Source organism: Bacillus rossius, chromosome 1 (genome assembly GCF_032445375.1).
Source record: "Bacillus rossius redtenbacheri isolate Brsri chromosome 1, Brsri_v3, whole genome shotgun sequence".
NCBI classification, from domain to species: Eukaryota; Metazoa; Arthropoda; class Insecta; order Phasmatodea; family Bacillidae; genus Bacillus; species Bacillus rossius.
This window is the reverse complement of record NC_086330.1, coordinates 149,779,752-149,806,246: the sequence shown is the minus strand read 5'-3', so window position 1 is coordinate 149,806,246 and position 26,495 is coordinate 149,779,752. Positions and strand designations below refer to the sequence as shown.

Below are 26,495 nucleotides of genomic sequence, written 5' to 3'. Positions count from 1 at the left end.
CCTCAAATATTTACTTAATTTTTTTTCTTTTTATTATCAGATTTTACTAAATCTTTGATGGTATTTGAGAGTTAGATGATTTGACTGGCATATCTCTTCTTACTAATAATAATGAGGCTGTGCAGTATTAATTTTTTAGTTCAAATCAAATACGAATACAAATATCAAATTATTCACAAATATGAATATCGAATACCAACAGTAAGTATGTGAAACATAATCCCACTAAAAATTTCTTTTTCACATGTAATAAACAACTTCTGGAAAATTAGACAAATAATATTAAATAGAAAGGTTGGCTAAAAAGAAGTCAGCTGCAATAACTATTTGGAAATTTTTTTTAAATATTTAAATAATGAAATAATTTTTTTTAATGATGCAATTAACCTAACCAACCAACCTTTAATTTCATTTCCTATTTCCCTTATTTTCTACAAGCTGTTAATGTGCATATCAATCCAGAAAATTTTCGTGACCTGCAAAATACGGTGAAATCCATTGTAATCTATTTTACGAAAAATGTTACTTTTTTTAATGCTGTATTTCCAAATTTTGTGATTGAGTTATTTCATATCTACACATTTAAACCCTTGTTATTCATTAGTTTTCATTGTTAACGGCCGCTAGGTAAATTGTATTATAGTTCAGCCATATTATAAAAACTATTTTTGCTCTTTTCATCTGGAATCTTAAACCATTATTTACCTTTTTAGATATATTTTTCATTTTTAAGTAGCAACATCTGCTTCTTCATAGACATATACAGCAAGTACGCTGCTGCTGTATCACCTGGTGTTAGATTGATTGCAACTATCGATTTGTAAGCCGTTGACACTATGACGATTACTTCTTTTAATGCCCATCTCAGTGGAGTGTCCGTGTTTTGTGGTGGTGTAGTCCATGGTAGTTGATGTTTATTTTTTCTTTACTTCTGGTGTATGGGATGAAATGAAGACAAATAATATTCTGTTTTCAAATTTGAAATGACAAATGTGCCGTGTTTTGAATCGTCCAGGCAATTTTTTCGTTACTGTTTAGCGAGATAGTAGTAAAAAAAAAACTTTGAATACATTTTGCATGTTTAAAACATTGCATATTGTTCATGTTTTTGATTATGAAGTCCTATTAAAACATCAAAAAAGGGTATTTATATTGCAGAAATGACTTAACGTTGGTATAAGACAAACTTATAAGGTATCCTAATAAGTGATTGCCCGATATTCAATATTCAATATCGGAGATCGGTAATATCGTCACATTTTTCAAAATCGGACATCGGTAAATACTTCCGATATTTTGATAACCGATGTTTGCTCTCGCCAACAATACTTCTCACATAACCTTAACCGTAATTCCAAGCTTATTTTCTGTGGGCGTAATTTATCTTTCTTCACGTCACCATATTACCTAGTAATTCCAAGCATATTTTCCACTGAAACAATTTCAAGCCTATTTCTTCTTTCTGATACTGCAATGCATCCCGACGGTACAATTCTTACATGTGTACACAAATCCCAGTCATAAGTGCATATTTGTTCGTTTCAGATATTCGCAAAATATTTTCGCTTCATGAATTTTCGAAGTTCACTAAGTGTACATAAATTGAAAACATAAACGAAAATAATTATGATATTTAATTTAATAAGTGGTGTAGCCGTAAGTAAACATGAAGAAGAATAAAGTTGCTGCTTGATATAACAGGCATTTTCTTTCCGTGTCGTTTCATGGTCGCCAACTGCTGTTCTATAAAAAGACATTACGTAAGTTTTACAAAAGTTAAAATATGAAACGTGTTTAAGTAGGGCAAGTTGCAGCAAAGTTATTATGTTGGCTATATTGAGTGCATTGCCAACAACATAAATAAAGATGTGTGGTTTTATAAACTCTGCAGTACGTTTCAAAGTTGTATTTAAATTACTTTTCATGTATTTTTAACGTGTTTTCGCACCAATAAATGGAGTGATACACTTGAACAATGGTCACAAAATTTGGTAATTGAAGACCTTCCTTTCTAGCATGTCGTTTACTGTGATGAAATTTTACAAAGGGTACAAAAGTTTGATGTTTTTCGGACGGTATTTTTCGTAGATTACAGTTGAGACACTGGACTAAGTACATACAGTGACTCGTGATTCATACATTCATTATAAGCAAATACACTAGAGACTAATACTGGACAGCTACAAGACTTTTGTGTGAAAACGTGGCGTTGTTTTCACCTCAGTTCGATAGATGGCAGAAGGCATGCGTCTTGCTGCTAGGTTATTTTTCACACTCCCGCCTGTGTTGTTAGTATAGAGCTGTCCGGGTTATAAGCATTATTGTTTTGCGAGTACAATGCGCAATGCCGCCGAAAGGGTTATATTTTCAAGTAAAAATTAATGATAAGGCAAAAGCAATTTGCAATTATTGCTGTAAAGAAATATTGCGTGGTGGGAAATCTTTTAGGACATTCAATACATCAAATTTGTGGAATCACTTATCCCTGCATCCCTGAGACTGAAATTGTTAGCCAGAATATATCTTGGCTTTCCACCTGCCTCAATTCATTCTGAAAGATTGTTTAGCCATGCAGGTGGAATTTGTACCAAAAAACGGAATCGCCTTTCACCTGAACACATTCAAATGCTAACATTTCTACACAAAAACTGAAATTTGTTTCCTTGTAGTTCACATTTTGTTTTTTTGCATACTGTAGGTAATACATACATCAGAATATTGCTTTATCTGCCCTTTAAAAACAATTTAATTTTTTTAAGACCTTGAATTTAGAGAGCTTATTTGCAGGCCATTATGATAATTTCATTATTAGCTTTCATTTAATGTGAATTTACAATATTTTACAATTAATAAAAATAATATACATTCACATAAGTATGTTTTATTAATATTTAACATTTTTCATTATTGTCTCTAACAATACTTCAGAACCACAATTTTATAGAATCAGTGTTAGAAATGAGATAGGCCTATTATCGGAATATCGGGTATCGGGTATCGGATCGGTAAATTTGGAAATATCGGAATCAGTATCGGATTTTTGTATATCGGGCCATCACTAGTCCTAATAATAACGCTTGTAACTAAATACCTGGATATAGCTTGATTTATGTTATTTCAGCAGTAAGTAATCGAGTAAGTGATTGACTTAATGAATATAATGTACATCCAAGCTGCAAACAACTTCTTTTTGTTCTCCTCTTGTATCAGTCATGAGCGTCACCACAGTTCTTGCTCGCAGACGAAAGCGAGCTTCCAGTCGCAGGTTATGTCGTTAAGGACCCCGCTGCGGTGGACACTGCCGCAGTCTTCCCCCGGGTCTCCCCCGCTGTTGTCCGGCTGGGGAACACCCCAGTGGACGAAGCCAGTCGTACTCAGTGGTTTCCCTGTGGAAAATTCCACTCAGAACACTCAGCGCTATCGTCCTTGCACCTCGTAGCTTACAAATCAAACATACTAGATCCGTTGTCTACAATCTTGCAGCAGTTATCTTTTATATCAAATACATTGTGTGAAACAATCTAAAGTAGTTTAATGTTTTATGTTGCTTAACTAAATTAGCATAGATAACTTTGCTTATATTCTATACAATTAAATAGATTATGACCCTTTTAAGATGATTACCGTGTTAATAAACACAAATATTTTTCATATTTGAGATTTTTGTAAATAGTGTTCACTGTAAATACAGTTCATAATACATTGGCCTTAATAAGTGATCACAGTGCAAACAGAAGACAAGTGATAGCTGTACCCAATATACCTGTAAAAATCTAGTAGACAGTAGTATATGCAGGGCCCTGTAACAAAGTCTTAAAACTCACTTGCAGTGTCAGGAAAGTAAAAGCTAAGGAAACACTTATCAGGTTAATCAAATGGAGAAATTCTTTCCCTTGCCCCTTAAGTTGTGACTTTGCAAGCCGGCCTTAAGACGCTTGGTGCTGTAGAGTGAATATTCAGGTAGAGAATTACTACACATCGTGCCCAGATGTGTATCAATGTCTTTACAAATGACACAATTTTAACTTCCTGCCCCTTTGTCACGTGCTACCTGTTCGTAGATTTCTGCGTTTTTAAAAACATTGCCTACTGAATTGCGGTATGAAACATTACAACAGTGTTTCAATGAAGAAGTATGTTATTCTGGTGTGTGTGTGTGTGTGTATTTGCTAGAACTAACATATTGGTTCAGATTTGTAACTATTCATAAAGGCTTGGCCCAACAATGTCCATTTAATTTACTGAAATCTTTTGAGAATGAATACCAGCTTGGGAGGTCTTTTGTTAGTACCCAGGCGTTTGATGTCATGTCCTGGGTGAGAGTCTTGTGCCAGGTACATGTGTCTTTATTCGTTGGCACCCACTTGCAATCGTACCTACATTGTGAGTCTCCTCCCAGGTAGCAATGTGTGGTAGGAAGTAGGTATTCCATTTATGTACTTCTAAATGCTTCACTGTAAAATAATAAAATGTTAGGAAATTACTCCTTCTTGCTTTCTGAATTCAATTATACAAAGCTGGGTACAAAAGTTACATTATGCTACTGCTGTTCCGTTAAAGGTGTGTGTGAGAATTATTTTTTTTTTTTTAGAATAAACCTTGTTACTTCAGAAAACTGTGCCAAATCACATGCTTTACATACCAAATATTGTTACGTATTCTCCTTCTGTGTAACGGTCGTGGAAACCGAGGAAGGCAAAATCATTGTTGGTGACACCTGCGAGGGAGGTGTGTTCGGCAAAAAGCTGCTTCAAGACGTTCTCCTCAGCCTGGGAATTGACGATGGCGAGGTGACCGCCCTCCGCGGCACACACTTCCCGAGCGCTGGACCACGTGCTGGGAGTGGTGTGGAACTTGTAGTAGCCAACGCCAGGAAACAGCTCGTAGCTCGGCGAAGGGCGTCGGGGTGGAGCTGGAAACAGTGAGAACGAGAACTATGAATCACTTCCAAATTTTTTTTTCATAATTGCCACGTAACCACTGACTTTTGTTTTTAGCACGAATTTCCCAGTGTGCACCACTAGAAATTGGTGGTGTAAGAAACTTGCTTCCTTTCAGACCTCCTAATAGTTATATGATTTGCAACTAATTATAATACTGTCATTTATTGTATACATTATGCATACTCACACTCTTTTACATTAGGTATTGTTATGTAACAACTAATTCTCAACAGTTGTGTTTGAAATGTGTTTAAATGATAGGACAATACATTTTTATAACTGAAGAATCATATGCCATATTTTTTTAAAAATTTTATTGCACAATGGAGAATATACTCAAATAAATGATTAAAGATTAAAATCAATTCACCCAACAGTGTCTTTGGCAGTTGATCTAGTAATACTACAAGAAACAATGTGTTTCAGACCTGTATTTAATGAACTTTTTCTTTAATTATTGTTACAAAAAATTTGGTAACTGGGTAGGTTGATTGTAAGGTACCAGTGTAGAAAGTAGTGCAAGAATGGAATTTTGTATTATTGTAAGTCTTAACATTACTTTAACCTCATGAGGGCATTGCTTCTGACAGATAAAGGACTCTCGATGGAAATCAGAGACTGTTCATCAGTTCCAACACTTGTTGGAAAATAGAACAGCACTGACAAACAAATACAAACTACACTGAAGTATTACTACAAATAATCTGCAAGTGTTTCAGCTTAGAGATAGTCAAACCCATCAGTTTAAACATTTACAGAAAAGGCTGGCCATGCAAAAGGGATTCAGTCATCATGTGGGAACTGTTATTGATTACTGCATTGGCCTGAAAATAGGCCAACCATTGTTTGAAATCTAATTAAAAACAATACTACACGTGTAAACAAGGAAACTGAAGTATAAGCTAGACCTGTCACTTTGCTGAATCATAAAAAAATAAATTCTTATCTAAATGTTATTAAGAAATTCATATTTAACAAGGTGTTCCTTTTAAATAAGTTTAAATAATTTTACACCTGACCTAAAAACCCTTTGAAGAATATTTCCTGTGTAATAAGTCCAATTTTTAAAAGTACTAGCTTGAAAAACTTGTTAGTAGTTATACTGATATTGTTTCTTTTATTCACAGTACAATATTTGTGAGGCGAAAAGCAAAAAAGGACCATTGTCAGCAATGTCAATTTTTTCAGTACCTAGTCAAAATTATCGATTTTCGTATTGTTGTGATTTATTATAGTTCGGTTTGTCTTTTATGTGTTGTAATCAATTACAAACATACCTTAATAATTTCTTAAATGTAAAAAATAAGATTCTGTTTTTTTTTGAAATTTTAAGTGTTTTTTTTCTCAAAATGCCCATTTTTATTTTATAAAATTCAAATGCACATAACTTAAATAAAATAAAATCATAGATACATGATTTTCGCACCAAATTTTTCCGAATATGGTGCTTAATCCAAAAATATCATTAACTAAAAACTGGAAATTTACTACTAAAATCAGCAAAAAAAGGTGGGCAGGCCTATCTTCAGACCAAAACGCTAATGCTGAGGCTATGCATATGGATTATGGTCGGTTGTGTGGTAGCAAAACACACGACAGAGTCACAGTTGTCTTGCAACAACTTGCACGACAGATTCACAGTTTTGTGGCAGCAACTCACACGACAGAGTCACAGTTATGTTGACCACTTCTTGGCCCTCACAGACGGCCGTGCTCTGGGCCACGTGGATGTCCCAGGGCCTGGCCTCCTCGTTGAAGACTCCGTCATCGCTGTCTTGTCCGTGCAACAGCTGCACCTGCTCACAATAGTTAGGTAGTGCGGGTTCCATATTTCCTTTCATGCACGCAGAAGCTTACATGGAAATAACCCAAGGGCCATTGAGAGGAACCCCACTTGTGTTTCAGATTGTCTTTACTGCTTGGATTCATCCTGATATTTTGAAAATCACAATTATATTCTATTAGAATTTAAAGCATAAGTAATGCTATAAGCTCAGATCATGTTTGTTGCATGCAATGAAGTTGGCGCTAATGCCGAGGTAAGATGGTGAATGCAATCTTATTACTTGCGCAACAATATCCAAATAACAAAAATAAAACATTAAAATTTTAAACGTTAAAAACTCACCTAAGTTAACGTGGCAATGTTCTCCAATAAAAAAAAAATTGGTACTCGTAAACATTAAACATGCCGCATGAATACACAGGTATTATGAAAATTAAAAAATTTGATATCTCCTAAAGTATATGGAATTTCATCTCTGCCGGGTTTTATGAAAATAGGAAGTTAAAAAGCATAGAAGAAATGTATTTTCGGAATTTTAAAATTTGGTAAATATGTAGTTTAGTGGTATTTGCGGAAAAAAATGTTAAAAATCCCAAAATACTTTTATTACATGCTTTTTAACTTCCTCTTTTCATTAAACCCGGCGGAGATAAGAATTTCCAAATACTTTAGGAGATATTGAATTTTTCAATTTTCATAGTTGGGCGATATTTGTTAAAAAAATTTTAAAATTCTGAAAATACTTTTATTCTATGCTCTTTAACTTCCTCTTTTCATTAAACCCGGCGGAGATAAGAAATTCCAAATACTTTAGCTGATATCGGTTTTTTTATTTTTCATCACAATACCTGTGCATTCATGCGGCATTTAACATTGTTTCTTGTTTATGAGTATGAATTTTTTTTTTACCGACGTAGGTGAATGGCTACATCATTTTCTACTAATGGCAAAGGAATCGTACCCGCCTCTAACTTAGGTGAGTTTTTAACGTTTCAAATTTTAATGTTTTATTTGTTATTTGGATATAATAAGTAAAAAAAAAAAATACGTGAGTTCCTACAGTTCATCCTTTGTCCCGGTTTGTTTGGTCAGGTCAGTTACATTATAAATACTTTAAAACTAAACAACCATTAAAATTAATTCACATTATTTTTAATGTCCACTTAGTTTGAAAGTATTTATAATGTAACTGACCTGACCTAATGACCAATTTAATTAATTAGGCATTCACGAACAGACGGCAAAATAAAAATATGGCTTCGGTTGAATGATTTCACAGGTCTTGTATTGCAAAATAAGAACGGCGATATCTCCTAAAGTATTTGGAATTTCTTATCTCCGCCAGGTTTAATGAAAAGAGGAAGTTAAAGAGCATATAATAAAAGTATTTTCGGATTTTTAACATTTTTTTCCGCAAATACAGCTAACTACATATTTATCTAAAAATTATTTTTTAGCAAATATCGCCCAACTACATATTTAATGATGTTTGACTATAAAATTTAATACTGTTTAGGTGCCTTGAGCATATTTCAAAATATTCTCTAGAGAGACGAGTGTCTTTTGAGGTGCACACGGTTAAACCGGGCAGTAAATGAGGCGATGTTGGTTAACAGCCCAAGCTGCGAACTAAAACAATTGTGATTGACATTCTCGTTTCCTGCTTTTAAATAGTACATAAACCGCTAGTGCTTACTATATTCTTGACATATAACAAAATCTGCAACTTTTTACTTTTTTCAAATGGCACAGCCAAAAAGTCACTTCCTTTCCTATTGTAGTTCCTAGTAACCATTTGATTTGCCCGCCATAGAGCAACACATACTTCTGAGACACTTATAACTAAAAATAATCTCTGGCATAGAGAAACAAAACAAATTACATATTTTAAGAATTGTGTTATTAACAGTTGCAACAAGATAGTGTATATAAACAAACAACAACTTGGCCAACACAAGTACAAACATGAGGAACTCGACGATAAATCAAAACAGATAATTTGGAAAGTACAATGACAATACAGCGATGCACATGTGAACCCAACGATGAAATTAAACACGTATTCTGTCAACACAAATACAACACAGACATATTAAGTAGACAAAAGTTGCGATGTTTCAAGATCTGAGATCTATCTGTTCCTGCCCTCAAGTGCAAACTGGTATAATTTGTGGGTTTGTAAAATCTTGGGTCACTTTTCAGTGTTTCGTATTTCATGACTGACACGTTATACAGCATTAATCGGAATAATTTTGACAAAGCATACACACTATAACTGTAAGAAAATTTCATGCAAGCGGTCATAGTCATGATCACCTGAGGGCATATTTACAACTGGCAAATAACGTGTAGTGAATATCTGGTGATTAGTTTCAAGGAGCAGTCTTTGAATAAGAATAATGACAATGAAGTGTTTTCAGAATTACTCTATGGAGTATATTTCCTAAAATGCCAATATCTATAATGTAAAATGTGGTCTAGTTGGGCGCCGTGAAAACTCTATAAAGTACTAGTGCTGTGATTGTGTATGTAGCACAACTACTAACCTCTACAGAATATTAACTAAAATATGTCTTGTTATGTTGATAGTGAAAATAAATTATTCTCAAGTTGTATGTACTGGTGTAGTTTGACTCAGTGTGAATACCAAACAATAAAATGTCGTATAATTCCTTAGCAGTATGTCTCCTTCTCTTTGGTGTAAGTATTCTGACCTTAAAATCAACAAATATAAGTAGTGTGTTTAAAAGCATTAACTTCTCTATGACTGCTGATCTCAGTGTAATAAAACTAATTATTCTTTCAAGACAATCCAAGCTAAATATTTCTGTCTATCTGGTTTAACATACACATGATATGTAAGTATGGTTATCAATCGGAAAAATAAAATATAATGAAAATTTAACTTTTTACTAGGGTCAAAATCATGGTTGTATGGGTGACAATACTCTTTTGCAACATATCCAACTGTAACATGAAAAGTGACAGAGTCAATGATTAGCAAGCAACATACAAATACCTTTGAGACAATTATTCATGTTTAAATAGGTTTTTCATTAAACAAAATTTCAATATCCGTTATACTTAAATGTCTTTCAGAACTAATTACGTTTTACGTAATTGTATCACTGAATAATATTTTGGTTATCAGTCAATATTTTAAATATTATTGAAACACATTTTAACTGGCAAATTAGTCTTTTCTTTGTTTTTACTAGCTCAGTCTCTTTCGGTAGATCAAACTGTCTCAAGACTTCTCAAGACTTCTGGACCTGGGGCTATTCTTTAAACATTCAAGACAATTAATGACTTTAACAGATTTTAACTTTGATATCGTACATATTACTGATCAATGTCAGTTAACCAGGTCCAGTACGTACAAGTTACAAGTCTTTACGTAGTTAAGTAGTATTAAGTTGTTTTGCGAGTTTCAAATTAGGTCTTGATCGTAAACATCATAGTTTAAGATATCTTGCCATTAAAATAGGACAGGTAACTTCTCGCTGTTCTTGTTAATTCGGGGATGGGGCAAACAAACCTCGTCGCGTCGTTACAATACCAAGAGGCTGTGGAAAACCTCTCCGAACCCCTGTCTCTCCTCCGATGTTGCTGGTTAGATCTCACTCTCCTCCGATGTCGCTGGTTGGGTCTCCGTCTCGATGCACCTCCTCTCGTGCTGCTGGTACTCCAGCCGGACTGGCGTCGGTCACCTGGAGTCGTCTAGAAGGATGATGTCCTCCGGTACACCGTCTACGATGCCGTCTACCGCTGTCGAACTCCTTCCATATCGAAGATTGATAGTCCTTTTCTTCGTTTCTTCTTAATTCGTCGTTGATCCAGTTCTATTTATGCTGTTAGTCAAAACTTATCGTCGTCGTCGATTCTTTAGTAGAGCTTCGAACATCGGTAACTACCTCTTCTTCATTGTGTAGTTCCGGTATTTATTATAAAATCATCAATTTCACGTAGATTCTAGCTATTCAGTCGTCGTACCAATGTTTTACGTGATATTCTTACATTCATTTATGACTAAATCACGGAGCTCTTTCTCTCTAATCCTTCTCCCATGATAGTAGAACAGAAACTCCAGTTCCAATTTGTTTCAAACAGTCAAAGCTTTCTCTATTGAACACTCTCCGAAATCACACTGGAAATACTAAATTCTTTAAATAAAATATATGCGCAGTCGAGCGTCCAATCACATATACTCTTTCCTCAGTAATGACCCAAAAACAATATTAAAAGGTGTAAGCTCATTTCCTATTCGTCGCCGTTTAACAAATGTTTGCAAAGACATTTCATAAAATTATTACTTAGATAAAACATGAAAATACTTAAAGAGTAAAACCAAATTGACCTGACCATAGAGATACAATACTGGTAAATATAATTCATAACAGGACTAAGACAAAGTCATAGAGGTAAGAAGTAAAATAATAAACGTAAAATTCATTTCTATTGAGGGCTTCTCAAATACCTCTATAGAATAGTCCCCTTCAGAAATGTGACTAACGAACTATACTCTGATATAGGTCTTAGGACCATTTCTCATCATACAAACATCTCATCTATATTCTAATTATTTGCAGAAAATTTACATTTCATATTATTGACCTTATTTACATACTTACTTGCAAACATAGAGTATTGTCACCGATATATGTCTTCAAACGGACATATGTGTAACAGTGTATACTATTCTACAGGAGTGTAATATTTCCTCAAATGCGTTATATTATAGTGTCCTATTACTTGTTTCGTTTTAATGTCAGACAGTTCGTAACAGTTACTTCTAATAATCTTCGTGATCATATATGGTCCATCGAAGAGTAGAAATAGCTTCTTAGTAACGTACTTCCAAAATTGGCTTACTGGATTCGTTCTCTTGAGTACTAAATCTCCACAATTAAAACTCATCTTGCTGGAATCTTTCTGGTATTTTCTCCGAAGATCCGCCGTGGATGTCAACTTGGCTGCGACCAACTCTTCAGTTTACTTCTGTATCTCGACTAATTCTTTATCTTCTGCGGCCAGAGCTTCATCGTGATGTCTCGGTAGTAACGATGACGGTATTATCAATGATCTTTTTCCTGTTAACGCTTCATATGGAGTAACACTGGTAGAACTGTGTACAGTATTATTCAAAATGCATTCAATGAAAGTTAATTTACTCATCCAGTTCTGCTGTGTATCGTGGCAGAATGTCCGCAACATATTACCAAGTGTGCGCATTTGTCTCTCCACAGGATTACTCTGCGGGTGTCTCACCGAAGACGTGGTGGGTACGATTTGCAGTTTTCTGAGTCCTTCTTGCCAAACTTGACTCATGAATTGTGTGGCATGATCTGAAATAATTTTCTCCGGTCGACCCACTTCCGCGATAAACTGTTTAACTTTCTGGAATACTATCTTGCTGGTGGCATTGACTATGGGATACAACTTGGTGTATTTTGTAAATAAATCTACCATCACGAACACATATTTCACCCCGGCTGTTGATCTAGGTAATGGTCCCAATACATCCACTGATACCAACTGCAGTGGTCTCTCCGGAAGGATAGGTTTAAACTCACCTTCGAGATTTTGTTGGGCATGTTTCGCTTTCTGACACAAGTCGCACGATCGAGTAATGGCGGCGACTGACTTGTGCAGATTCGGAGAGTATAGCTGCCTAATCAATGACTGTGTCAGCTTCTTTGAACCAATATGCCCGCAATTCCTATGAACCTCCCAAATAATCGAGTTGATGTTTCGCTTCGGTATTACCGGCTTCCATGGCTCTTCAAATCTGGCTTTTCCCTTGCTATGATTGAACAATACTCCCTCCGACATGCAGTATCTCTCCTCTAACCTAGTTGGAACCTCTGAACCCTTCAATTTATCTATTATGACCTTGCAGAATTCATCTTCCTGTTGCAGTTGAGCTATCTGGTCAAAAACATTCTTGATTGTTGCGTTATCTTTAAGTTGTTGTGTCACAAGATTAGCTACCAAAAATTCCTTGGAGTTCTTCCTCGGTGTCAATTCATCATTCAATACATCGGGTATTCGACTTAGGTAATCGGCGACTACATTCTCTTTCCCTTTAATGTGGCATATTTCCAAGTCAAACTCTTGCATCAGCAAGCACCATCGTGTCAGCCTGCTACCAAAAATTTTGCCTGCTTTTAGACACATCAGGGCTTGATGGTCAGTCATTAGCTTTATATGTTCTCCCAGAAGCAAGTCTCGAAACTTCTGCAGAGCCCATATTATTGCTAGTGTCTCTTTCTCCGTGACCGTGTAATTTCGCTCTGCCGAATTCAATGTTCTACTCGCCATCGCTACGGTACGTTCTACTCTCTCATCGTCCATTTGCGCGAGCTTCGCCCCTAAGGCATAATCAGATGCGTCTGTGTATAGTAGAAATTCCCGACCTAACATGGGATGATAGATGACTCGTTCTTCGAGAAAGACCTTCTTGAGTTCTTCAAAAGCTTCCCGCTGTTCTGCTTCCCATTTCCACAGCTTGTCCTTCTTGAGTAGATCAAACAATGGGACTGCGATCTTGGCTATCTTGTCGCTGTAATTTCGGTAAAACCCGATAACTCCCAGGAATGTACGTAGTTGTTTAACATTCTTTGGTGTAGGGAAGTTGGAAATACTGTTCAATTTTTCAGGATCGGTATGAATTCCGGTCGGTGTCAGAATATGCCCTAGAAATGGTAACTCTTGTCGGCAAAATACGGATTTTCGCAGTTTCACCGTCATTCCTGCGTCACGTAGTTTCGTTAGGACAATGCCGATATGCTCCAGGTGTTCTTCGAATGATGACGATGTAATCAAAATGTCGTCGACATATGCTCGCGCGAATCCTTTGCACTCAGATCCTAGCGTTTCGTCCAGACAACGAGTAAACTCAGCTACCGCATTACATAAGCCGAACGGCATGACTTGGAACACATACTGCGAGTTCTTGAATAGGAATGATGTGTACTGTCTAGATCTTTCTTCTAAGGGTATTTGCCAGTACCCTGCCGACAAATCAAGTGTGGTTAGAAACTTGACACCCTGATATAATCGCAGAATATCATTCGTTGGTCTCGGACTTTCCCGATCTCGAACAGTAATTTTGTTGATCTCCCTCGCGTCAAGGCATAAACGTACTGTTCCGTCTTTCTTTCGCACACAGAGTATCGCATTCGTGAATGGGCTAGGCGCTCGCTTTATTACATTCCATTCCAACATTAAGTCTAGATATTCTTCAGCCTCTTTCAAATATTTCGCCGGGATGGGATACGACTTTTTATGGAATGGTTCACCGGGTATGACCTGAATACTAGCTGTATATAATTTGTTTAACCCAGGTTTTTCGGAAAATATATTTTGAAAATTTCTTAAGACATGAAGAAGATTATTTCTACCGGTTTCATTTACCATGGTAATTCCCTTTACAGCTTCTATTAAATCAGCTCCGGTCGCCATCAAATTTATGTCACTATTAATACACGAAGTTTCCTTATGAATGATTGCAATGCATTTTTCCGAAACTTCCCAATTTTCAGTAGTTTTCGTATTTTCTGTGTCATCCATAGCAGTTACCATCCAACCTGCAAAATTCAAAATTATTTTATGGCTAGTTAGAAAGTCTACACCGAAAATTACTGGTTTAGCCAATCCTTTTACGATTAATACATTAATGTACTTGGTGCTACCTAAACCTTCTACTTCCAATAAGGTCTGACGATTAATGATGGGACTAGCCCTTGATGTAACCCCTAGAATCTTTAAACTCGGTACTGGCATTCTCGGTAATGATATTCCGGTGCTCTCTATCATGGCTACGCAGTCTTCGCTGATGCAGGATATCTCTGCGCCGCTGTCTAATAGTACAGGCACTTTAACTCCGTTTAAAGTTAACGATATCTCCGGACATAGTGCTTGTTTCGCTTGAACTTCGGTTTCTGTGGGCTCGCTGAGTAAAAATTCACGCTCGTTTTCTTTGAACATAATGGTGTGTATGCTTCGACAATTATTCTTGTCATTTGCGTCGGGATCCAATTTTATACTAGCCCCGTCTAACTTACAATTAGGGACTGACGTGCGGAGCGGGTTTTCGCCATCCCTAATTAGTTTACCGCACTGTCCTTAAATCCTCTAATTTGCTCTTGTGACAAATTAGCAAATCCATTATTTGCATTCGGTGAAATCAAAAATGTGTTATTACCTCCTTGGTTTGTATCTGAGCTTCTGCTAGATTGCATGCGCGGCCATTCCGTGTTGCTTTGCTCGTGACTTGGCGCTATAGAATATGAATTTCTTTCTCCTTGTCGCGCGTCGTGAATGGTGGTGCTAAAGCTGTTCCCTTTTTCAGACGGTACAAACGTTTGTGCATTTATGCTGTACTGACCTCCGGAATGATTATTGTAATTTGCCGATCGTTCTTTCGTTGTTCGATTTTCGCCTGAATTCTCTCTGAAATTAACTGTCCCCTCCTGACGTTTATTCTCCCACTGTGATTCATTTTCGCGTCTGTCTTGTCGCTTCTCGTTTCTACGACGATAGTACTGTGGTTTATAAAATCCGTTACCATATCGCTGACCTCGATATCCATTGTGATACCAATTACTTCCGCAGTTTTCAACGTTCAGTGTGTGAATTTGAGGTTGTTTGTGTCCGCTGTTCTGCCCTTCATTTCGGTTACGCCAGTTATTGTATAACGGTGTCTGTTGGTTCGTGTTCTTGCGCTCGTTAGTTTCTTTGTGCGTTACCGTTTTATCGAGCTTAACGAGTCGTTCATACGTTAACAGTTGTTCCTTGAAATCTACAATATTACTGTATTGCCGTCCACTAAGTTGTAATTGATAATTGAGTGGTAATTGCGAAATTATCATGGCAATAAACTCTTCGTCTTCCATACGGCAATCAAGATAACGAGTTCTCTCGTACATATCGCTGATATGCGCCTCTAAATTTTGAAATTTACGATTTTCGAATTTTTCAGAATGCAACTGTATTCGCAAATTGCTTTGGATACGAGTATTCCAAAATTGGGATATGAAAGCTTTCTGAAACGATTCGTATGCGTGTACCGAATCTTTCGCCAACTCCCACCAATAATATGCCGTGTTTTTCAAGCAGTGGCTAACGCATTTCAATTTTTCTGCGTCTGTTAACTTAAATGTGTGGCAATATTCTCCAAACTGATTTAAGAATCTTCGAGGGTTTTCATTACTTTTCCCTGAATATGTTGGAACGTCATCCAACCATTTCTTAGAAGGGTGGTGTAGTGTAAGTACCGGATCTGCTGACATAATTGCAGTACTAATATTCGCGGGATTTCGCTCGGCTTCTATCGTTATCGATTTGTTTACCGGCGTGTCTTCCTTGTCGGTATTACATTCGCTAGTGTGGTGAGTCGTTAGTTGGGGCGAGAATGTTGCGATGTGTCTGGATTCTCTTTCTATTTCCCCTATTTTCGCCTCTACCATATCTAACCTTCCTGTTAGACGCTCGCTTAAGTGTACTACTTTATCGTCAGTGCGTTTACTGAATATTTCTACACCTTCAATACGAGTGTGTACACTGGAAAACTTCTGTTGCATCTCGTGCTGTGTTTCAGTTAAGTCATGCCTGATTTCTGCTGTTTCATCTGCAATCCTGCCTAAAGTGTTATTTAAGACTTGCACTAAATTGTCTAGTCTTTCGGCGTTTTCTCGCTCCTTTTGTTCCCTTTCTAACTTCTCCTCCTGTTCTATACGCTCCCGTTCTTGTTTCTCCCGTTCCCGTTCTAGTTTCTCCTCCTGTTCTTTACGCTCCCGTTCTTGTTTCTCCCGTTCCCGTTCTAGTTTCTCCTCCTGTTCTTTACGCTCCCGTTCTAATTTCTCCTTATTCATGAACTGGAACAGTGCATCTAGGGTAACAGTTGGTGTCGGCGGCGAATGACCCAACTCCATTTCCTGCTGTGACTCCATACCAGTAGTCTCGATGTGCTGTTCTGGTACTACTTCTCTAGGTTCTCGTTCAGGACTAGAGTCAGAAGTGTCATTGCTACCTCTCAAAAAATATGACTTCCTACCTGTGTCTGTCATCTTGACAAAATAAAATTACTGTCTGTATTTTTCAAAGTGTCTTGAGTTGTTCAAAAAAAAAAAAAATCATAAAATAGTCCCTAACGTTGGCTTACACGTTGTGCGCCAAAAATTCTGAAGTGTTTTCAGAATTACTCTATGGAGTATATTTCCTAAAATGCCAATATCTATAATGTAAAATGTGGTCTAGTTGGGCGCCGTGAAAACTCTATAAAGTACTAGTGCTGTGATTGTGTATGTAGCACAACTACTAACCTCTACAGAATATTAACTAAAATATGTCTTGTTATGTTGATAGTGAAAATAAATTATTCTCAAGTTGTATGTACTGGTGTAGTTTGACTCAGTGTGAATACCAAACAATAAAATGTCGTATAATTCCTTAGCAGTATGTCTCCTTCTCTTTGGTGTAAGTATTCTGACCTTAAAATCAACAAATATAAGTAGTGTGTTTAAAAGCATTAACTTCTCTATGACTGCTGATCTCAGTGTAATAAAACTAATTATTCTTTCAAGACAATCCAAGCTAAATATTTCTGTCTATCTGGTTTAACATACACATGATATGTAAGTATGGTTATCAATCGGAAAAATAAAATATAATGAAAATTTAACTTTTTACTAGGGTCAAAATCATGGTTGTATGGGTGACAATACTCTTTTGCAACATATCCAACTGTAACATGAAAAGTGACAGAGTCAATGATTAGCAAGCAACATACAAATACCTTTGAGACAATTATTCATGTTTAAATAGGTTTTTCATTAAACAAAATTTCAATATCCGTTATACTTAAATGTCTTTCAGAACTAATTACGTTTTACGTAATTGTATCACTGAATAATATTTTGGTTATCAGTCAATATTTTAAATATTATTGAAACACATTTTAACTGGCAAATTAGTCTTTTCTTTGTTTTTACTAGCTCAGTCTCTTTCGGTAGATCAAACTGTCTCAAGACTTCTCAAGACTTCTGGACCTGGGGCTATTCTTTAAACATTCAAGACAATTAATGACTTTAACAGATTTTAACTTTGATATCGTACATATTACTGATCAATGTCAGTTAACCAGGTCCAGTACGTACAAGTTACAAGTCTTTACGTAGTTAAGTAGTATTAAGTTGTTTTGCGAGTTTCAAATTAGGTCTTGATCGTAAACATCATAGTTTAAGATATCTTGCCATTAAAATAGGACAGGTAACTTCTCGCTGTTCTTGTTAATTCGGGGATGGGGCAAACAAACCTCGTCGCGTCGTTACAATACCAAGAGGCTGTGGAAAACCTCTCCGAACCCCTGTCTCTCCTCCGATGTTGCTGGTTAGATCTCACTCTCCTCCGATGTCGCTGGTTGGGTCTCCGTCTCGATGCACCTCCTCTCGTGCTGCTGGTACTCCAGCCGGACTGGCGTCGGTCACCTGGAGTCGTCTAGAAGGATGATGTCCTCCGGTACACCGTCTACGATGCCGTCTACCGCTGTCGAACTCCTTCCATATCGAAGATTGATAGTCCTTTTCTTCGTTTCTTCTTAATTCGTCGTTGATCCAGTTCTATTTATGCTGTTAGTCAAAACTTATCGTCGTCGTCGATTCTTTAGTAGAGCTTCGAACATCGGTAACTACCTCTTCTTCATTGTGTAGTTCCGGTATTTATTATAAAATCATCAATTTCACGTAGATTCTAGCTATTCAGTCGTCGTACCAATGTTTTACGTGATATTCTTACATTCATTTATGACTAAATCACGGAGCTCTTTCTCTCTAATCCTTCTCCCATGATAGTAGAACAGAAACTCCAGTTCCAATTTGTTTCAAACAGTCAAAGCTTTCTCTATTGAACACTCTCCGAAATCACACTGGAAATACTAAATTCTTTAAATAAAATATATGCGCAGTCGAGCGTCCAATCACATATACTCTTTCCTCAGTAATGACCCAAAAACAATATTAAAAGGTGTAAGCTCATTTCCTATTCGTCGCCGTTTAACAAATGTTTGCAAAGACATTTCATAAAATTATTACTTAGATAAAACATGAAAATACTTAAAGAGTAAAACCAAATTGACCTGACCATAGAGATACAATACTGGTAAATATAATTCATAACAGGACTAAGACAAAGTCATAGAGGTAAGAAGTAAAATAATAAACGTAAAATTCATTTCTATTGAGGGCTTCTCAAATACCTCTATAACAATTAAATGAAATAACCAACATAGCACGTGAGAGAGTGACTAGTCCATTCATCTTGTATTTTAAAATATTTTAACAAGCATCTATGCTTATATCAATGCAGACTGTTACTAACAGGAAACAGCTTGGAACCACCAGCAGAATGTAAATGATTACTTCACGGGAGCGACTACCTGAACTGTCATAATTATTAAACCAGTTCAAGAATGTTGACCACAAGTGTCTATTGCTAGTTTCTGTGCCTTGTCAACCATTAAGTATAACACAACAGTTAGTTGTGTCTTTATGTTTAGTACCACGTAAGGCAGGTTTCACATGCAAGAGTTGGGGTTATTCCATTTTCGTGTCATCACTATTAATTATGCTCTTTTGCATTTTATATTTTGTCTCAAATTTCCTTAACATGTATTTAGGTACCTACTAAATATTACATAACTGTTGTAAAGCGTCATGCAAGTGTGAATAATTGTAATCACTTGCTCTAAGATAACTTTCAGTAAATATGTGGTGAGAAAATTCGTGACCCAAGCAACAAATGCATGAGAGCTATCAGAATATATTTAGATTGAGACGAAAATTTCTGAAATACATAACTGTAACACGAAAAATGAAATCAACCAACTCATAATGTCAGACCATCCGTTAAGGCCCCTGCCTACCGGACACACACACGGTGTGCAGAGCTTAAGAAGAAACCACGTGATGAAAACTGCTTGAGATATGCGAGTGGTGTCTGTTTACGACAAGTATTTAAAAATGCTCTGAAGGCAGATGAGTAGTTCTGCTCCCAGGATTCATTTTAAAACTATTTTTAAAAGTGTGAAAATGGTTAAAACAGGTGTTTAAAAATAATTTTTAGGCATGGAATGCCCTGTACAGGGCCTTGCATTAAAACACTATCTTAATTTCTGCGCCGTATAATGTAATGATTAAAGGATCTGCCACATTCACACAGACACAGACAGACACAGACACATCTGACTGATGCTGATGGTGTAGATGCGAATATGTCATTTAGTTGGTTCATGTGACTTATGTCAGATGCTGATGGTACAGTTGCGTGAAGTTCATCTGACCAGAGCTGGCGAACATGAACTCCCAAGGCCAGACAGGTCAGTCAGCACCACCAGCATCTGATGTCATGAACTACATATATTCGCCATTCAGAAGCATGATGTAAAATACTTTAAAACTGTAAAATCGCCCAAAAATAATTATTTATAATCATTTTAATTGTATGTTTATATAATTTCTTCTTAAGCACCATTTTGTTTGATATATATTCTGTTAAAACAGAAAACTAAGTACCCGGAAGAGTAAATAAAATGATAAACATGTGTAGGCTTAAAAATAACAGGTTTGGTCCTAATATAACTATAGTAAACCCTTAGTTAATTTAAAGGTATTTAAATAAACCTCTGGTTTGTGTAAAGACTACCTGAGTGAGCCAGTGGCCGGTGAGATTCCTGCGGCTGCTGACTGCGAACGCGACCTGCGACTCTCGCGCGGCCTCGCAGCTCTGGTGCGCGGGGGTGGAGGCGCGCCCGCCGGACACGAGCAGCGCTAGCAGCGCCAACAGCGCCAGCGCCCTCAACCAGCCGCGGCTCGGGGCGGTCATCGCGTGCTGGAGGGGAACACCTGCCACACGACGAGCACGCTCGCAGCTTCACGTTGGTGGCAACGCAAGCCTTACTAACTAGTCGCGTCCGTCACGTGTATGTCAGCACGGCGACAGATTTATTGAGTACAATTGTGTCACCGGCCCTGCACCAGACCGATTGTTTTTTAAAAATAGGTGCATTCTTTAATTTTTAAGGTTTTTTATTACAAAATGTATCTGTAAAATCTTTAATTATTTTTACACATAGTGATTTTTACAACTGAATGTTGTATGTTGAATTGAATAAATTTCTCTCAAACATAACGATTAAGAAAACCCCCGAAAATTGATGGCATGTTTGGTGTGTGTGTAACAGCAAGAACATTTTTACATAATATAGTATGTTTTTGGGTGTTGTGCGGGTAAAAACAGTGGGTTTACAATATATTTTGCTATCGCATCGCCATCTTCGCATCGTGTCGTCGTGCTGTTGTGATTACAGCCAGGGTTGCTGAGAGAAATAAAGGGCTTGGGGACAAATAACTTTGTCGGCCCCCCTCCCTATTACTTAATATACAACTATTCAAACCGCCCACTATTAAAAAAAATCAAAAGACTGCAAAACTGTAATAGAATATATTGCTGTACAAACAGAATAACACTAAGTGATTTTAAACATCATTTGAAGAAAAGTTTTAAAATGTTTCTTTCAATCATATGCAATTGTAATCCCTTTGTACCCTTTAAAAAAAATGTCAATTTTTTTTAAAATTAATTTCCGTAATACTGAACAACTTAAAATATAACATACTGAATACCGAACATACTTAAAAACAATAATCTTTTAAAATTAGTTTTTCGTGCTTTCAATAATAGAAGCAAAATTCAATGTCGGCGAAAGTCTTGATTCAATGTATAATGTTTTTAGATCTGTAAGTCTCTATTGACCCATTGTTGATCTCCGGCAATTCTTTATTCTGCTAAGCACACTGAAAGATCTTTCTGCTGGAGCAACAGAAGCAGGAAGTACACAGAGTATGCGCAGTGCAGCACTCATATTCGGAAATAAACTATCAATAGTGAGTTCTATTAATTTCTTGAGCAATTTTAGAGGCTGCAGAGTAGATTTAGAAATGTTTGTCTTATGAATCACTTTAAAATACTTGATTTCTTCTGTTAAGTCTGTGCTAACATAACTATTGTATTCTTGGATGAACAGATGGCTGGCCTTTCCAATTTTACTTCTGTCAGTTTACGTTAGTCCCTAAGAAAAGGAAGTATATTGTTAAATATTTTCAGTGATGAAAATCTCGAAGTCAAATTTCTTACCAGTTCATTAATTATTTTAAAAACACTTCAATCTTAAATCTCTGCAAAATCCACAGCTTAGCTTAGTTACATTATTCGCCAGTGCGCATTCGCAAATTTTTTCTTATTTATTTAGTAGTATGTCGCGCTTGTGAATGTTTTCCTTCGTCGCCATCACTATCTGTCTATGGACAATAAGTGCACATGATGAATTGAATTTTCTTACATAATCATTAATTCCCATGGGACTTGCTGTAGGCCATGTCTATGCACGTGAGGAATGTGCCCGCGAGATCCTTCACCAGTGTTTAAGAGCAGACTTAAGCCTTATATTGTACCACACTGCCATTGTGTCAGTGTTACACTTAGCGAACAGAATTTTTAACCAATGCGCAGTGCTGATCATGTAGCTGTCGCGTACATGACCTAAACCAGTGTCTTTGTATCGATAGTGTCTTTTGTAGCGTTGATTGTTCCGTGTCGTGTATTCATATTGTGTTAACGTGTGCCACATACTGTACTCTTAAGTGTTTCGGCATCAGTAACCGCGCTTTGCCACCCGCGGACTTTCCCTCCGCTATACTGTCAAATCCGCATATTATCCGCGGTCGTAACTAGGACTCTCTTGTTCTACCAGCGTGCATGGCCGAGCTCCGGCACCGAAACGTAACGGGCTGGGTTCTGTGGTAGCACTATTATGAGTGACTGCCCTGCAATAAATCCACACAATCTTGCAATCTAACCAATTTTATTTAATTGTTGTCTCAGCCACGTGGCCAAAAACCCTCCCTGAGAACTCACCGGGCACAGTATTCACCTATCTTTATTTCAAGACAGCCCAGAGAACGTTAATGAAATGAAATCTTAACCCTAATTGAGGATATAACCCCACAGCAAAATGATTGAATGCATTCAATTACACCATGCAATTGTAACTTTAGACTCGACAGTAACATTTAGATTGTTTAATGCTTTGATGGCTTCTGTTACCTTACCAACATGAGCTCTTAAAGGTCTTATGCAATCTACTCTAGCACTCCACCTTGTTTGTGATGTAGAGTGCAATAAAGGCCCATATAATTCTTTATAATTTATCTCTTAGGGCTACAGCTAAACAAATTGTAAAGTTGTTTCAGAACCCCAAAAAATGTGTGCGTTTCACTACAAAATTCTGCTGCATTGACACCACATAAATTAAGGCTGTGGCAGCCACAAGGTGAACATTTTTATAAAGGATTCAGTTTTAAACGAAAGGACTAAGCTCTTATGCACCACTCGTGTTGCTCCCATTGTCATATCCTTGTCCTCTGCAAATTTCAGTTGGAATGTGGTGCGTTGCAAGGGTTGCTTGGATAAACTCGGCTATTTTTTCTCCTTTTTCTTTACCGTAGTCGTTTAAATCTAAAAAAAAAAAAAATCTTAAATCAAATTTATTTGAAGTGTCTTTGAAATCGACATATCTTACTCCTAATTACAGGTTTTCAACATTGTGCCGCCGAGCGATAACCAACTCGCCTCCTCATCTAACATGAAACAAAATATCTTATAAATATATTTTTTGTCTCTCCTTGTATTCTATTATCATAATTTTTTTCCAGGCAGATTTATCTTGTACATAGTTATCGTGGCCACTATATGAGCATATCGCATAACTTAGGTTTAAAGACTTGTAATTCTCGTTCTGCTATCAGGGTAAATCCATGCATTTGACGTCGTTCCAAGTGCTCCCTTCGCTCGCACAGGTCGTTATGTTCCCTCGTCGCCTCACTAGGGTGGGGGGGGGGTAGTTCGCGGCTTGAGGAGTCCTGCTGCGCTTGGGACGTTTTTGCGGGAAGCGGGCTCCGGGTGACGCGCAGCGATGCGGAATGCAGGCAGTCGAGCTTCAGACCTGGACCAGGCAAGTTGTGTGTCGCGCCCGCAAGTGAACAGTTCCGCCGGGAACTGAGCAGCTCCACCCTCACCGGACCACCACCTCTACCGATCCAGCTCCCTGCCAGCCACGTGGCGACGTCACGACCCCGAGGATCTCCGCTCTACCTGTGAACTGGCCCACAGGGTCTAAACTTAGGCTAGTTGGCGCCCTCAGCAACGGCAACATCGTAGCAGGGACCGGTAGGGCGACAAATGGCGCCCAGCTAGTGTGGCTACCAAATTTTAGGCAAATCAGAAAAAAAAAATTCAGCTTGCTAGAGACGTACAGCGCAAACCAGTGAAAAACGCAGGCGAAAACGGCATAACTCGCAGGGTAGGGACAAAGAACTTCAGGCGCGCATCACTAGACAGACAGGCGCCGGGAAACGGGACCCGCTGGAGAAATAAGGTCACAGCACCCCCCACCCCAGCAGCGCGCAGGCTCCAGGACACCACCCCTCCACCCGCGTGCCGAGCGCGCGCGAGAACGCCCGAGGATCACCGAGGTAACACATTTCACCACCGACCGCGACCGCGCAAACATCCGCGGGGCGAGGACGTGCGGACAAGACCGCTCGGACGATAGCGAAGGGAGCGCCCTCCCGGATCTGTCCGCGCCCGCCACCGACGCCGCGACCCGTCGTCCGGGTCTGACAGCCGCGAACCACGCCATGTACGCGGGAGCTGACGTAACCATCGCCATGGAGGAGCCCTGCGACCGCTGCGGAAAACCATACACCAACAACAGCTGCGCTGGTGAGTACCCTCATAAGTGCTGCACATGTCAGTTTCCGCACTTAAGGGCAGAGAGCAATCTCCGAGCCCCGACAGGCCCTCTGTGCGCCGCGAACAGGTGTCCGGGCCGCCATGACGAAGTAGCACATTGTCAACAGTGTGGGACTATCAGGCACCGCGCATGCGCTGACGCACTCGAGTTTGTAAACTTCCGCGACGGACTTTACCTATGTGTCGAGTGCGAAGGACGCGCACGTAGGCGACAGAGTGGCTCCCTGGCCTTAGTGCACCGCCCCCCTAGCAGACCTGTCACTCTCCCAGAATTCACGGGCCACGCCCACGACGACCCGCGTTTATTCCTAAGTGCCTGTGAAGAGAAACTAACCCGGCACAACACAGCGCCCGAAGACTGGACGGAGCGGGTCAACGGACAGCTGCGAGGGGAAGCGCGCACTTGGTGGTCTCAGGCGGGGGGATACGATGTGGGCTGGGATGACTTCTCACACCGGTTGGAGGCTCGGTTCAACGACGCGCGCACCCAGAACAAATGCCGCAGTGAACTGTTCAGCCGCGCGCAAGAGAGTGGGGAGAGCGTGGAGGCGTTTGTTTATGGCAAACTCCGGCTTTACCGCCGCCTTTCACTCGGGGGGCCGCGCCGACGACGTGCTCCCTTTCATCGTAGAGTTGGTGTCTCCCGAACTACGCCCATTCTTGCGCGGGGTAGTTTCGCACGGACTAGAAAACTTCCTCGCCCGAGCCAGGGACATAGAATACGATCTGATGGCGCACCGACGTACCAAAAACATCGCGACGCCGCGCCCAACTCCGCAAACTCAGGAGGCGGTGCAACCAGAGGACGCGCAAGCAGTCGTTCCGTACGTAGAACAGCCGCCTCCGAGAGATAACTACCGGCCTTACACTCCGCCCCGGGGGAGGGGGGGAGCGTCACAAACCAGCCCGCCCAGCCGGGCCGCGCAACAACCGCGCCGCGAGGAGCGCCGCGGCGGACCACAGGGTGCCCAAGACAGTCGCCCGCCTCGCTGTCGCTACTGCCCCACGGCGGAAAACCACTGGCACAATGTGTGTCCGACACGCGAGGCCATCTGGCAGGCGCGAGGGGGGCAGGCCGTACCTCCGGGAAACTCCGTCTAGGGAGCAGTGACATCGCTGGCCACCGCCCCCCTACCCTTCGTCCAGCCCCGCACACGAGTGCGCCACCACGGCCACCAGGTCGCGATGACGCCCCACCCAAGCGCACCATGTTCCAGGACATCAGGGAGCAACGCCTCCCTCCAAGAAGCGACGCCGCTAATCCGGCGTCGGCGTCACCCCCGCCCGCATCTGCAGCAGTCGTCCAGCCGCCGTCTCATCCCCCTAGCACTAGTGGGGTCGGCCCGCCTTATCCGTTCGGGGCCCGCCCCAGGTCGTCGGCGAGAAACGCCGCCCACCAGGCATCGGCGCCGCCCCCGCCCGCAGCTGCAGGGCCCGACGAAGCACCGCCCTGTCCATCAGGGACCACTGGGGACGGCCCGCCTCATCCGTTCGGGGCCCGCCCCAGGTCGCCGGCGAGCGACGCCGCCCACCAGGCATCGGCGCCGCCCCCGCCCGCAGCTGCAGGGCCCGACGAAGCACCGCCCTGTCCATCAGGGACCACTGGGGACGGCCCGCCTCATCCGTTCGGGGCCCGCCCCAGGTCGCCGGCGAGCGACGCCGCCCACCAGGCATCGGCGCCGCCCCCGCCCGCAGCTGCAGGGCCCGACGAAGCACCGCCCTGTCCATCAGGGACCACTGGGGACGGCCCGCCTCATCCGTTCGGGGCCCGCCCCAGGTCGCCGGCGAGCGACGCCGCCCACCAGGCATCGGCGCCGCCCCCGCCCGCAGCTGCAGGGCCGAGTCGGTCCAAAACCCGCCTGGGCCGAATGGGGCCAGATGCCGCGGAGCTGATCCGG

General features: G+C 39.9%; 1 protein-coding gene across 1 annotated transcript in view; it reads right to left on the bottom strand.

The window, feature by feature from the left end:
* Nucleotides 1-18: 18 nt before the first annotated feature.
* Nucleotides 19-26,495, bottom strand: part of LOC134546276 (hemolymph lipopolysaccharide-binding protein-like) — a 46,198-nt gene continuing 19,721 nt past the window's right edge. Inside the window, exons 2-5 of the mRNA XM_063388986.1 lie at nt 20,431-20,630; nt 6,604-6,739; nt 4,643-4,912; nt 19-3,386 (exon numbers count right to left, since the gene is read on the bottom strand). Of these exons, the coding sequence (XP_063245056.1) occupies nt 3,220-3,386; nt 4,643-4,912; nt 6,604-6,739; nt 20,431-20,610 (753 nt within the window). The 5' untranslated portion in view covers nt 20,611-20,630 and the 3' untranslated portion in view covers nt 19-3,219. The remainder of the gene's footprint in view (nt 3,387-4,642; nt 4,913-6,603; nt 6,740-20,430; nt 20,631-26,495) is intronic.